Source organism: Euprymna scolopes, chromosome 10, assembly GCF_053919585.1.
Source record: "Euprymna scolopes isolate OS-2025 chromosome 10, ASM5391958v1, whole genome shotgun sequence".
NCBI lineage: Eukaryota > Metazoa > Mollusca > Cephalopoda > Sepiida > Sepiolidae > Euprymna > Euprymna scolopes.
Genome location: NC_136491.1, coordinates 99,914,241 through 99,927,751, shown reverse-complemented (window position 1 = coordinate 99,927,751; position 13,511 = coordinate 99,914,241). Strand labels below are relative to the sequence as shown.

At 31.5% G+C, this 13,511-nt stretch overlaps 1 protein-coding gene across 1 annotated transcript in view; it reads left to right on the top strand.

The window, feature by feature from the left end:
- Window positions 1-13,511, top strand: part of LOC145286164 (folliculin-interacting protein 2-like) — a 131,748-nt gene that overhangs the window by 39,463 nt on the left and 78,774 nt on the right. The window contains exon 2 of the mRNA XM_080134942.1: window positions 3,152-3,275. Coding sequence (XP_079991068.1) covers window positions 3,152-3,275 — 124 coding nt within the window. The remainder of the gene's footprint in view (window positions 1-3,151; window positions 3,276-13,511) is intronic.

Sequence of the window (13,511 nt, the reverse complement as noted above, 5' to 3'; positions counted from 1 at the left end):
TCATCAAGAACTTATTTACGTTAGACTTGAAGACAACCATATTGTAGTCAGCCGGAAAGTCTTATTGAAACGTATACAATATAATATTAAAAGAATTTTTTTTTTTTTTTTTTTTCATTAATAATCCATAACTGTTTATGTTGTATGCAACAACAAAACCTATACCATAAAATGTTTGCAATTGAACAAATCATTTGCAATCAATCTGTATTGGCAAAAGGTGACATGTTGTATAATGAACATATCAAACCACTCCTGCCAAAGCTAGAACGTCCAAGTAGCAAATGTTTTTCTTCATAATTTTTTGTTTTTATATAATTTAGCAAGTTGAAGTGGGGAAACTTAAAGATGAAATTAGTTCTCAAGAGAGGAAATAGCACTTCAACATTTAAAAAACAACAAAAAAGGCTTGCCAAGTAGTGGTGATTAGCTTGGTTTGTTTTATATATTAGATGTAATAGTTGTAGACAGTATGAGTATACCAATCTTTTAGGGACATACCATTGGTTTCATGATCATATTATGTGCCTTCTCTTCAGTATAATTAGCTTTAAAAAAATATACTTTCTTTTAAACATTGAAAACCATTCTTATAGGTAACTTTGGATAAAACTTATCCAAGTTAGTTTTTATAAATTTTAAAAGATTTAACTTGAAAAAGAAAAGTTTCAAGTTAAATAAAAATGTACTTGGTGATTTATGGGTTAAAACTCTCCAATCTAAAATATAGTAACTAAAATATAATGTACTTGATTAATTATAAATACTAATTTCTGTAAATAATGTTAAAAAATCAATTGTATTATTGCATGTTTTATTAGAATATCTTCTGCTTCATGAATTTTATTTCTTTTTAAGATGTTAATTGGGTGTAAAAGAGTATATCAGAATGTCTATTTACTTGCCTACACATGAGGGCAAAGTTTTTTGCCAATATTTTTTTTCTTTTAACAGCACGTGTTATAATTAAAGACAAAACCTGGTAATTTAGTATTTTTGTCAGTGAATTTCTGTGGTGTTGGGCGAAAAAACATTTAAAAAAATTTTTTTTTTTTTTTTTTTTTTTTTTTTTTTTTTTTTTTTTTTTTTGCATAATAAATGCTAATTTTTTTTAAATCTTGGAAATGAATTCAGATTATTTTATTGTGTAATATTAACAAATAAAAACTATATTAAAACATTTATTTAAATTTTATTCTATTAGAATTATTAAAGAATTTTTATCGACTTTATCTATTCTTCTATAGCAGACTTGTCAGACATTTTAATTCATATACAAAAAATTTAAGAAGTTCTAATTTTTATCAAAATATATAATTATATATATATATATATATATATATATATATATAGTATACATAAAAAAATCGATATTGCAAATCTACTGAACTTGTCAGACATTCTGTGAAGAGCTTTTGTTAGCTTTTAGACTCGGTACGACCATAAAAATATATTTAAAAAATGTAAAAAAAACGAAAATGTAGTTAAAACATTTGACTCTGAAGTTGGCTTCAAAAAAAATTATTCTGTATTAAAGGAAAAAAAAGACTACTTTTGACTAGTATTAGTCTGAGGTTTAGGTAAGACTCAGTTGAGGTAAGATTTAAAAAAAAAAAATCTAATTATTACTGAATATTGAAAGAATTTAAAGTAAGGAATCAGATATGTTGGCATCCTATGAGTTGGGCCTTGTGCATTCAGATTCTGCAACCTTGTTTCAGCCCCCACCTTTACACAAGCATTTTATAATTCCATGCAGAAACCTATATAAGGACACTGCATTAGGTCGGATGTTACATAGACTGAAACGTTACGAAAGATAAGAACATTACATTGAAGCAACGTATAAACGCTGTTAAGTTTATTTGGATTATGACTCCTCTTCCTACCATTTCTCACCTCCTTAATTTCCCTTAATCTTTAATTTTAATCCAAAAAAAATTTGATCTGTAACCTTTAAGTTACTGGCTTCCTGACCTAAAATGTACCAAACATTTTTTTTTTCCTCGCCTTTCCTTTTGCAAAAACTCAATCATGTACAACAAAGTCAAAAACAGAAACAAAAATTTTCCTCTGCAAAACAGTCAAATTAAACGCCATGAATAAATATTTGAAGATATAAAGAACTTGAAGGTTAAAGTTCTTCCAAAACTACTGGATTCCACATTAAACAGAAAAGTTGATATGCTGTAAAATGCAACAACTGAACCAAATTCTTCAAGTGCATTTTGTTAAATTCAGGAATCTGTATAGAATTTTGAACTGAATCCTTTATTTAATCCACAGATTCTTGTTCTTTCATTGTGATTGGTTAAAGAAGTTTTGTGTATTGCTTGCTGTTATGACACGGCATTTTCCTTTTAAAAAGTATTGACATTCCATTTTCCACGATCTGGAATGATCAAGAAAATTCCATGCAGAAACCTATGTAAGGATGCTGTATTAGCAGTCACGTTAGTTGTTAAATTAAGTTGCTGACTTGCTGTTAAGAACTCCGGTAATGTTTCTAGGATTGAAATTCAGCCAAAAGAAACTCCTTAAGAGCCAACCACCCCATCATTTGAAGAAACTGGAATTGCGGTAAATACAAAGATTTCTCACTGACCAAAGAATTATATTTTAATATTCTTATATTTAGATTTACCCATACATGAAACATTTGATTTGAAGTTAGTAGTTCTAATCTCCTTTCACCATCAACGTTATATACCTCATAATAGCTTTAAAAGCTAATAATACTAAGAAAGTGTATTTACTTGTAAACATTATTTGTATGTTTTTGTTTTAAAATGAATATTTCTTTGTTTTTAACTTGAGTTTTATTAGTTTTTTTTTCTTTCTAATTTGTTACTCGTTCATATCTCTGGACAGACATGTAATTCTTGCACTGAGAATAACATCCAAAATGAGAATAGAAGTCCAAATAATAACATTATCAATTAATATTTGAAAAATTTGTGAAGCTTATTACATAATGTTTGGTTGTATTCTGATGGTTAAACACCTTTTTGATGTTGTAATTTATAACTTTAATTCATTTCTGTAAATAAACCATCAAGTTGAGAATTGGATTACTTTGAGATGCATTTCCAATCATGTATTAAAATGTTTTTCTCAGCTCTTAAAAATGTTTTTTTACTTTTTGATTCAGATGGACTTCACCTGAATTTGACAAGAACCAAGTCAGAGTTGTTGTCTATGTTGATAGTGATGTGCGTGGCAGGCAGCTTCTCTTCGATTCAAAAGCCTTTCATCAGATGGACGAAAATAACGAGGTATATATTGATTACACTGTGTTCAGTAATTTTTTTTAAGTTGCTTTTTTCAAAACTAATCTTCCAAAGATTGTAAAGATAATTCAGAAGAATCAAATAATAAAATAGGTTTGAAAAGAAAGACTAAATAAATGATTGTATTTTGAAAATGAGCTTCACCAGAAACATTTATCCTGAAAATGAACACCGGATGTTCAGGATAAACTTGACACTTTGGGGGGAAAGCAAAGAAAAAAATGTATTCTCAATCTAGCAAGCATTTCCTAGAGGATATTTTGCTGAATACGGCTCACACTGGTAGATTATCAGATTATCCTGAAGATGAATAATTATTTTCAGTGAAAATCATGGTGTTTTGATATGAGTGAAGCACTCAATCACTTTAGAGGAACTCCCGACCCTTCAGCATTTCTATACCATCATGGATGGTTGTAACATAGAGCTGATCCCAGTTCAAGCACCTTCGGCCTCAATAGCAGTCTGAACTAACTTAGTTGTCTAGATACATACCACAAAACCACTAATCCATAGACTTGTAATTTCTCTGCATCATGATTGTGCCACCAGATCACTGCCGGAAGATGCCGGCTTCTTGACCTAAAATACACCAAACATTGATGTTTTTTGCAAAATTCAATCATTTTCCTCTATAAGACAACTAAATTAAACACATACAAATATTTGAAGATTATAAAAACTTTTTTCCAAGATGATTGCATTTGACATTAAATAACCTAAAAAGAAAAGTTATTCTGCCATAAAATAACCAACCATACTATACTCTTGAAGCTTGGCCCTTGCAGATAAATGAACTGGTGTTATTTTGAGTTTTCCTTCTAAACTGTCTTGATTATTCTCCTAATTAATTCATGGTATAAGAAGACTGAACTCGTACCTTTTCTAAGGGTATATGTAAAAATGAACATGGTATGCCGATCCAATCTGAGCAAATGCCACTTTTTTTTATTACATATGTCAGTGAATTACATTACCTAATAAGGAAATACTTTTTTCTTTTCTTTTTTTTTTTCTAATGAATCAAATAACCATGACTATAGTTCCATTTACTTTTCTACTCATGCATTTTCCCTCCATTATTTATTTATAATGAACTGGCCTTTCCCATACTTGACCCATCCAGTTTTATCTATTATGTTGTTCGTGATTATGTATCATGCAAACTTTTTTTTTTTTTTTTCATCTCTTGGGAAAATACACCCATTCATTGTCCTTTCATTCATACACCCACCCCTCCCTCCATATGAAGAAGACTGGTGTTCATTAGTTTACTCCATACAATTGAGCCAGACACTCATTTTCATACAGTATATATTTACACACTTGTCATTAAGCTTCTTCCATTCTGCTACTTAATGGTTACTTACTACTAATATAAATGTCACACTGTCAACATTGTTTGATAAACATTGCCTTGCCTCAAATGACAACTTTAACTTTGCTTTTTATTTAATGTGTCCTATTTTGACAAATCATTTTTATTTAATGTGTCCTATTTTGACAAATCATTTTTATTTAATGTGTCCTATTTTGACAAATCATTTTTATTTAATGTGTCCTATTTTGACAAATCATTTTTATTTAATGTGTCCTATTTTGACAAATCATTTTTATTTAATGTGTCCTATTTTGACAAATCATTTTTATTTAATGTGTCCTATTTTGACAAATCATTTTTATTTAATGTGTCCTATTTTGACAAATCATTTTTATTTAATGTGTTCTATTTTGACAAATCATTTTTATTTAATGTGTCCTATTTTGACAAATCACTTTCTATACGTCACTATTCTGATCCCTAAAGATGTTTGTATTTTTATTTATCCTGTTACTGAAACCATAGAAACTTATGGAGTTACAAATAAAGATAATATAGATGGGCTAATATATAGATTAGTGGCCTGGCAATGCCATAGGTGAGACAATAGAAGCAAGCTGGCTTGCTTGGACACTATATATGCAAATTTGGGCATATTTTATTGTTTGAAAATATAGGTTCTTTTTTACCAATTGTCATAAAATTTTAACCATAGAATAGAATTATACTCTTTAAAAAGCCTGCCAATTTTCATGTAGTTTTGCCCCATAGAACTAAAGATATGAGCATTTCAATATTCAATTTGGTTGTAATATATCTATATATCTATTAAAGTGAACGTGTCTGTGTACACTTCCCTATGCAATAACTCTATCAAATTTCGAGTCTGTAGACTTAAAATTGACATACAGGGTAGTGAGATTTGGGAAAATCTTTGTAATCGGTTTTGGGACAGAAACTTGGCTGTTAAGGGGTCAAAGTTCAACGATTTGACCGTTGAGAACTCTACCAAACTCCTGCCAATTTTGAGTCTAAACACTTGAAATTTTAGATATAGGTTCCTTGGACATGGATCTAACTTAACTTGATTTGAGCCCAAAGCAAATGTTAAGGGGTCATAATAGGGGTCAAAATTTAAAGTAATTTGACCTCTGCGGTCTCTACCAAATTACTCAGACAATTTCTGGTCTAAACATTTGAAATTTGACATAAAGGGTATTCAGAGATAGGGCAAGCTTTTTAATCGGTTTGGGTTTAAAATTTGAGCTACCAATATATGTATGTTTGCATGTCTGCCTAAAACTTTTGACAGAGGCAACTGATTTTACCATGATCAGTATCGTTTTGAAGCTCGACCCTTCAGACGACAAATACCGAAAAATTGGCTAAAAACATTAATTTCTTCACCCTCAACTGGGCACTTTTCAACTGGGAGGGGGTTGCTTTTTTTCGCCAATATTTTCGAAAGTCATCCCCTCTTTTCGATTATTTAGCCTTAATTTAAACCTACGTGACTTCCAGTTTGGTGGTGGTCGTAACAGCAAAGACGTCACATTTTTTTTCTTGTTCTTTTCCTCCTTCGCAGTACGGGTTCAAGCCTGCCTTCCTACTACCACTTTTTTTTTTTTGGTAACACCAGGCACCCCTGCTCGTGCACACATATATATATATATATATATTAATTATATTATATACAGGGTGACCCCCCCCCCAAAAAAACGGACCCCAACTCTAATTAGCCCCCTTTTCTTAGTGTTTTGTCCAAATGAAATAAAACGTTGGTCATAACTAGTTTATTATATTCAAAACATCACACCAAATCATTAGGGTATTTGGCCTTTTTTCTCCGTTCTACAGCATATGTTCTAGATGGCCTCCATTTAGCTTTTTTTTTTTTTTTTTTTTTTTTTTTTTTTTTTTTTTTTTTTTTTTTTTTTTTTTTTTTTTTTTTGTCAATATACACACACCACTTTTTTTGGCAATTTTATAAGCTTGAAATCTCGGCGACTATTGATCAGAATTTAACAAATGAAGGTTTATTGGAAAGCTAATGATCTGAGTTGTGTAGTGGGCTATGTGACATTTGCTTTTAAGGTCGCACATTATTGTTTAAACAAGTGGGGGATCACTTTTAATATTAATTTAATGTAAAATGAACACCCACTTTATGGCCACCTTGGCTATAAAGTGGACGTCTATTTTACGTTAAATTAATATAGGAAAGTGATCCCCCACGTTTTAAAACCATAATTTATTCATAACATTGAAATTACACATTCCCTGAGATTTTAACTGTTTTCGTTTTCAGCACTCTCAAACCTCTAAGAGTGGTAATTTTAAAGGATCTTTGTTTTTGAGTGGAGATACTGCACCTTTACCAATATTTCAATCCTAGTGATTTGTTTTCAGTTTTGCATATGAATTACAAAATATCTGATATTTCCTCAAAACCTCTGGCCTTGATGGAGGGGAGACTAAAACTTGCTGCTATGGTTTCAAATGATCTGAAATAACAGCAAAGAGAGACTTGATTCCAAATATTTCTCTTATGTTATATCTCTCCTCTTTGGTTTTCATACTGTTACCTGCACTATCTACATTTTTTTTTTTTTTTTTTCTTGTATCAGTTTGAAAAAAAAAAAAATATGTCCATCTGATAACAAGTATCCACTTTTAATGGTCCATGACCACAACTCAATCAATGTTACTTTTATAATATACATGTTTTATGATTAAAAATTGTTCTGCCTGCAAACATTGATCAAGTGCCAAACTCTGTATCATTAAGTAATTGGTAATCCTTCATATGATTCACATATTGCAATTACATCCCAGGACTGAACAGAAACATACTCCACACCGACCCAAAGTGTATGATTTAGCAATGATATGATCGACAGGTGATGTCTTTTAAGGTCAGCTGAGGCCTTCTATGAGAAGTAGGAAACTGATTGGTTGGTTTAATCATGTGATATAGAAAAGGTCTGAAGTTTTATTTCAGTTTGAATTTGAGTTACATTGGTATGTAAGGTCTGGAGACATATGATGCTTTGACCTCTCGTGCTTTCTCTGAAGCTAATCCCAAAACACCTATTAAGAAAATGGGGGACTGATATCGCTTTTGAACCAAACAAAATCAGTTTCTTGCTTGGTATTTTCCAATCTTAAACATTCAGAAAGAGACAAATCACATAGGAACCAGTGCTTAAATCAAAACAAAGCTGTTTTGCAACCTGAAAACTTGCTCAACATATATTTATTTTCAGGAGAGAAAATCAATGAAATATCTTAGCATTAGAAAGTTAAATGAAAATTTTTTTTGTAAATTGTTTTTCTTTATAATAAAAACAATATGACAATTTTATTTATTGTGGACTATTATCCTCATTTTTTAGTTTCATGACGTTTCGGCCAACTATTCCTCTGGCCTTCGTCAAAGGCTTACTTGGCCAAAATGTGGTGAGACGATAACTATGGAAAGCAGTAATTGCAGTGAATGCAGTCAGAAGATTCAGAGTTCCTATCCGTCGTGGTTACCACCTGACGAAGGCCAGAGGAATAGTTGGCCAAAACGTCATGAAACAATTAAGAATAGATGAGGATAATAGTCCACAATAAATAAAATTAATACTCATCTCAATAAATTTTAATTAAAATATGACAATTGTTTGCAGATAGTAACACAAAAACTTTTTTAATTTTTATTTATTTATTTATTTTTTTGTAATGGCAGCTTTTTGAGACAAAAAAAAAACTTCATTTAAAAAAGACTTTTTTCCTAGTTTCCATCCCACAAGACCTTACTAAAGTAGCATCCATGACCAATTTCATTAACTTATGGTTCTTTCTGGATCAGCATTTTCCTTATCTTCTAGATGCACTACATACAGCCAAGTAGTGGCATCTGGTTTAAAATAATACACCCAAGTGTGTATCACTATTCGTCTTGCTCACAAATTATGTGAGCATTACCAATATAGATGTGACCCTTCTATTGATGAGTTTCATCTGCATTCACTCTCCTGTTGTCATAGTGCCAGTCGTTTTCCAAGACTTGCAGCAATAAACATCAAGAGTTGTGGATGCAACTAGGTTCTCTTCCCATATCATACAGTAGATGTTGACCGTGGTAATGGAAAAATGACTGAACAGAATTATTTTCTTTTTTAAAAGATGAAGGAAGTTATTAACAAGTTGAACTATGGTTTGTTGCTTGAAAAGGGAGAGTAAAATTTAAAAAAAAATCGAAGTGTTTGGATAACTTATAGAAAGCAATTAAAATGCAGAAATGTATAGAAGCAGAACTGAAAGCACAAGGCAAAGGTAAAGATGAAAATAAGTTTTAAAGTTTCTTTTAACTCCAGTAGCAGCGGAGACTTCTGGAGTTGTTAACCTTTATTTAATTGCATTCCTTTAGATGATTGGCCAGATTTCAGCTCGGTTAGAGCATATGAGTTTTGCAAAACAGCACAAATTTTGCAAGTCTTGCTGAATTTTCAAGATGGGAGGTAATGCATTTGCCATCATTGCAATTTGCAGCAGGAGATAGACCCCCCCTAACCCTTTCCTCTAATATTCTATCTTTAGATTTATATTATGATGAATATAGTTCATGATAATTAAAAATAATAAAACAAGAACAGATCTTAAGATGTTATTTCACACTTAACAAAAATAGACTGGAGCCTTTTTGTCGAAATGCATAAAAAATATAATTAATTTTTATTTGATAACCATATTAGAAAAATCTAAATTCTGTAAAGATTTGTCTGGATATTGGAGAACTTTTTTTTTTTTTTGTTTTTTTTTACAATATCTTACAAAAGAAAAACTGGTGAAAAATAAATATACAAAAAATGTTGCCAAAGGCAGGTTGAGTATAATAAAAAAAAAAAAAGAAAAGAAAAAAAAAGTGCCTGAACAGCCTATTTTATTGTAGTGGGTAAATGTATGCCTTTCTTTGCTTAAAATCTGCTACACTAGCAACTGTGGTGCATATATAATAAAATGTCCAGAAATTAATTATCTTTCATATTTTATGCTTATAAATCCAGTTATTGATATAATAGTGTGGGGATGGACAAGAGTGTCGGGTTGCTAGGAAGGAAAAGAGGGGGCAATACTTGGCTTTCTTTCAATATAATGGGGTCAAATCTAGTCTATGAATAAAATAAACTGACTGGTTTAACAAATGAAGATGTCTGCCAACATAAAAGTATGGAGCATTTGTATTATAAACAAACTGGAAGAATACATGTCCTAGGACAGGTAAAATTAATTCCTCAAACAGAAGTTTTGAATCACTCATGTCCAATCTAACTTCCAATCTTCCTCAAGTGTACCTTGTTAAACTATAGCAATCTTCTGTTGAACTTGAATCTGCACAATTTCAAATGGAACCCTTCTGCAAGGACTCGGGGTGTAGTGGATCAAGTACTTGGTAAAATTCAGTTGCAAGTCACGCTCTTCTGGAGGTTAAAGGTTCAATCCTCAGTGAAGGCGACACAGAAAATACAATGGTGAATTGCTTAAAACTTCTAACCAATTATGACTGATGTGAACATGCTACTCCTATGGATTAAATGGAGTTCCATGAGAAATTCTGTGCAGATTGCTGAGTTTGACAAAATATACCTGAAGGTTAGAGGTTACATCAACCAAAAAGTTATCCAAATAGGAGTTTAAATGATAGGAGTTACCAATCTAAAAAATTCAAACACTTTTATGTCTTAGAAAAAATTAAAATGCCAATATAATGCAAATATATAAACCTGATCTAGAATTCTAATTCTAGAAAATGTCTAAAATTTAAGGCTCAAGGTTAAGGAACCTTACGGAGAAATTGAAATTCGGGGAATCCTTGCTTAATTGATTTAAGTAAAATGAAATATAAATTTAAAAAAAAAAATTTAGATTTGCAAATTGTAAATTTTCTGGTGACAAGAGCTTAGCAAGAAATATGAGGCAAGTTTTTGTCTTTGACAGCATTTTTATCTTGATGCTTCCTATAGTTCAGATTGTTTAATGTTGCATTGTTCACTAAATGAGTCCCTTGTGATGTTTCAGTGCTTTAAAAAAAAAAAAAAAAAAAAGTTTTGTCATTGAGACTTTTGTTACAGACCCGACTCGCGTGTTCCTCCCATTAAACAGACGCATTTACTGTGCAACAGAGAATTTTTTTTTCTTGCTTTGTATGTGTATTATGTAAAGCAGTCTAATACATTCTATTTTTAGACTCGTTTAAGAAAACCGATTTAAAAATAACAGCAACATATTTTCTTTTAGATTTCTCAAAATAACTTAATGATAATTAAAAGCATTTCAAAATGTTACTTCAATTATCATAATTTTACATTTTAGTGAAATAATGAATCTTTAAACCATTAAAACTAAGTCAACTAAAAATGTTTCCTGTTTATATAATAAAAGTGAATGTACATGTATCAGACCTTTGAGGAGAGGTGGTAGGAGAGAAATGAATAAACAAAAACAAAAAAATTGCTATTAGAGTAGAAGTGGCTTCTGATACTTCTTTCAAAGCTCAAGACCGGTCAACAATTCAGAATTCAGTTTTGAAGTTGTTGGCATCAGTTACTTCTGTTTTTAAGTATTCCATATTACCCATTTAAAAAAAAAAAATTTTTTTGATTTTTGTTTGTGAAATAAAACATGCAACGGAGAGCCATTTGTGAATTTAGTATTCCCAAGAAACTTCCTCTTTAAGAGGAAGCTGGACCAACTTACCTTGAGTGAATTCCATTTCATCACATCAAAATGAAACATTTGTCATTTTTGATAGAATATGTCGTGCTCATATTTAACCAATCTCTTCTGTTTACTCGCGTTTGAAATGCACTAGCATTTTTTTTTTTTTTTTTTTTTTTTTTTGTGAATTAATATTTTATTTAGTTCTTAGAATAACCGTGACAATACTCAAAGAATGTAACATTTAAATGGTTTGTATTTGTGTATGTTGGTGAATGAGAGTGAAAGCTCAAGATTGAGGTAGAAATAGCAGTAGTTCTTATTCATTACTTGAAATCTATTAAACAAGACAAATAAGAATTGAAGTTATTTATCTTCCTTTCGCAATGGGATAATGTGACGAATCAGAAAGTAGGATTCGAAAAATGAGCGCTATATAAGGCATTCTGGCCCACAAAAAATGCCTGGGGGAACCCTATCAGCATTTTCTGGTAGTGGTGCCTTAGCTTATTATCAATAAGCTAACCCTTTCTCAAAAGGAGAATGTAAAACCTGGAAGGGTGGATCTCCTAGAACTGTATAATGTGCTAAGAGTTCTCATAGGATTAGCGAATCTCTTGATGGAGGTTTCCTTTCTAGAGCTCTTAACATATCAAAAGCCTTTGATATTGTATGACATAAAGGTCTACTTCACAAGATCTCCAGCTGCGGGATAGCTGGAAATGTCTTAATTATTAAATCATTTCTTACTGATAGGTTCATTAAAGTAGTGGTTGATGGGCAGAAATCAGAAGCTCACAGTATTAATGCTGGAGTCCCTTGGGTCCATCCTGGGCCCAACTCTCTTCCTGATCTACATTAATGATCTCCTAAATCACATCCTAAGATCATTCGTAGACATTTATGCTGATGACACTACCATCTATGGCAATACATCAAAGGCCATAAATGACCAAGTTCTCTAATTCTCAGCATGTGGTGAGATGGGGAAAACAGTGGTTGGTTAATTTTAATGCATCTAAAACCAACCTTCTATCTTTACGTCATTCTACCACTCCATTAGATATCCCACTACTAATGAAGTTCTCTACCTGTATAAGAGCCAAGTACATCCTAGGATGGAGTACTGTTGCTACATCTGGGCAGGATCTGCTAGAGGCACCTTATCTTGCCTTGACAGCTCAAAATAGACTTTGTAGCCTAGTGGGGGGGGGATGCCTTTTTCTCTTCCCTGCAACCTCTTTCCCACAGAAGAGATTTTGTGAACCTGTCTTATTATTTTCAGTTACTTGTCTGAGCTCCAATCTATGTATCACCCCCTGCCAAATTTTCACAAAAATACACTCGTCTAGCTAAAACCACTATCAATAATTTACAGCACTCTTTATCTGTACCTAAACTTAAACGTAGATTCCATGAATAAAGCTTCTTTTAGAACTGCATGCCTGTAGAATTCCGTTTCCCTGCTTTTCAGCTGACTACAATATGATCTTTAAGTCCAACGTGAACAAGTTTTTGATAAGCCATCCTTTTAGTAATCCAATTTACCAAATTTCTACTAACGATTACGATATTGTCCCATTGACTACCATACACTCATTAATCCTTATCCTCGAATGACCTCCGGGCCTTTATAAGTAGTGACTCCTTTGTTAAAAAAAAAAAAAAAAAAAAAAAAAAATATATAATTTAGTCAACAAAGAAATCACCATCTCAACACTGGCCTAGACTCCGTTGGCTTAGGTGCAAAGCCCCCCCCCCTTCCCCGAGTAAATAATGCTTTGAATAAAATGCAGAAAAAAAGCATGCAATTTACAAACCCTCAATTTATGAATAATTCCAATTAACTTAATGACCAAAAAGTGAATTTATTTTAAAATTATTTAAACAATAAACTTAAGATACTTGATAACTTGAACAAATTTCTAAAGAAAATGTATTCAAATGTCTTGCATTTTTTTTTATTTTTCATTCCTAAACTGGTCATCATCTCAATAGATGATAACCAGAGATGATCAGTTTGTGCAAGAAGTGTAAGACAATGAAGACTGATGAGAACTTTGATTTAATAAAGTATATTTGGATGGTGAGACTATTAAGGTTGTCACCATGGTGATATCATTAGAATGCACAAAGGTGCTAGTGTGACAGCAAGAGTTTTACTCATGTTCACCCCTAACAAGATATATCGCCAC